Raw genomic sequence first — 1,121 nt, 5'->3', positions numbered from 1 at the left:
CTGAACTCCTGCCTCAGCTTCAGACTCACCAGAAAAAAACCGCTGCACTTCGTCGGCCGAGCAGGACCAAGGCAAGCCCCGGACCTTCACCACGAATCCCTCGCCGCCTTCGGTGCCCAACATCATCGTCTCTTAGGATGTCCTGGCGTCGAAACAGCCTGCAAGATGAGGATGAGGGTCAGACCTGAAAAATGTTAAAATTAAACAGCCCTCTGATCTTGAAACGCCCTGCCGGCCCGCGGCGCCTCCATAAAGGTCGAGCCCGTGCGGACGTTCCGACCCAGGCGACTCCAACACCGAACGCCCAGTTGGCCAGCGGCCGGGTCCCCGAGGCCGCTCTGCGCATCAGGTACCAGTGCCCCAAGCCGAGGGGGCACCCGGCCTAGCGCCAGCGTGGAGGCAAGGAAATGGCGGCGGCCGCTTCCGCTCCGCCTCCTCCGACATCTCACACAATAGAGTCGGCGCGGCCTGCAGGCCTCATCGGCCCTGCCACGACTAGGCGAACCATTCCTGGTGTCTAACGGCAGCCCGCACCTTGCTAAAGCCCCCGCAGCCTCTACAGAGACCTTGGGACAAGAAATCCTCGCAAAACTGGTATCGTCGGGGGCCGCTAGGTGGTAAATACGGAACACCAAACACTCACCTGCACACACAACTTCGGCGCGGCTGAGACGAAATGGCTAACGGGCGCCTGCGCAACCTAAATAAGGCCCTTTGAACAAGCTCTGCGCACGCGCAGCTAGGTTCCCGCACCGCCCCCTTGCGTCACACAGAGCTCGGGCGCATGCGTAATATTATGAGCCGGCCCACCTCCCTCCTGTAAATTATTATACGCATGCGTATTGGGGTCAGCCCCGCCCACCTCCTTAAACCCGCCGGGCTTTTTTGCGCCTGCGCCTTACCGCGATTATTCGAGCCTTAGCGGTTTGAGTTTCACGCGCATGCGTCTTCCTTCAAACCGTTCGCTCGACTTACCCGCCAGAAGGGGGAGGGGTGTGGCGGCAATTAGTTCCCTACGGGAACAGTACCGGGCTCTGGGTTGTGATGAGGTGTCCGTAGCCTATTATCCGCAGTCCTAGCAGACCTGAAAGTACAAGTGCTCCCCTCCCTTGCGCCGCCTA

At 60.2% G+C, this 1,121-nt stretch overlaps 1 protein-coding gene across 13 annotated transcripts in view; it reads right to left on the bottom strand.

Annotated features, from left to right (window-relative positions):
• Positions 1 to 709, bottom strand: part of HNRNPH1 (heterogeneous nuclear ribonucleoprotein H1) — a 9,603-nt gene extending 8,894 nt beyond the window's left edge. For 11 of the 13 annotated variants that reach the window (XM_024765242.1, XM_024765209.1, XM_024765219.1 and 8 more), the window contains exons 1-2: positions 644 to 709; positions 30 to 158 (exon numbers count right to left, since the gene is read on the bottom strand). In XM_024765242.1, coding sequence (XP_024621010.1) covers positions 30 to 126 — 97 coding nt within the window. In that variant the 5' untranslated portion in view covers positions 127 to 158; positions 644 to 709. Of the gene's footprint in view, positions 1 to 29; positions 162 to 643 lie in introns of those variants that run through there. The other 2 variants (XM_024765237.1, XM_024765249.1) reach the window with 2 other exon arrangements.
• Between the last annotated feature and the right edge of the window lie 412 nt (positions 710 to 1,121).

The sequence above is a fragment of the Neophocaena asiaeorientalis genome, unplaced genomic scaffold, assembly GCF_003031525.2.
Source record: "Neophocaena asiaeorientalis asiaeorientalis breed wild unplaced genomic scaffold, Neophocaena_asiaeorientalis_V1.1 scaffold241, whole genome shotgun sequence".
Taxonomy (NCBI): Eukaryota; Metazoa; Chordata; class Mammalia; order Artiodactyla; family Phocoenidae; genus Neophocaena; species Neophocaena asiaeorientalis.
This window is presented reverse-complemented; position numbering and strand designations above follow the sequence as displayed.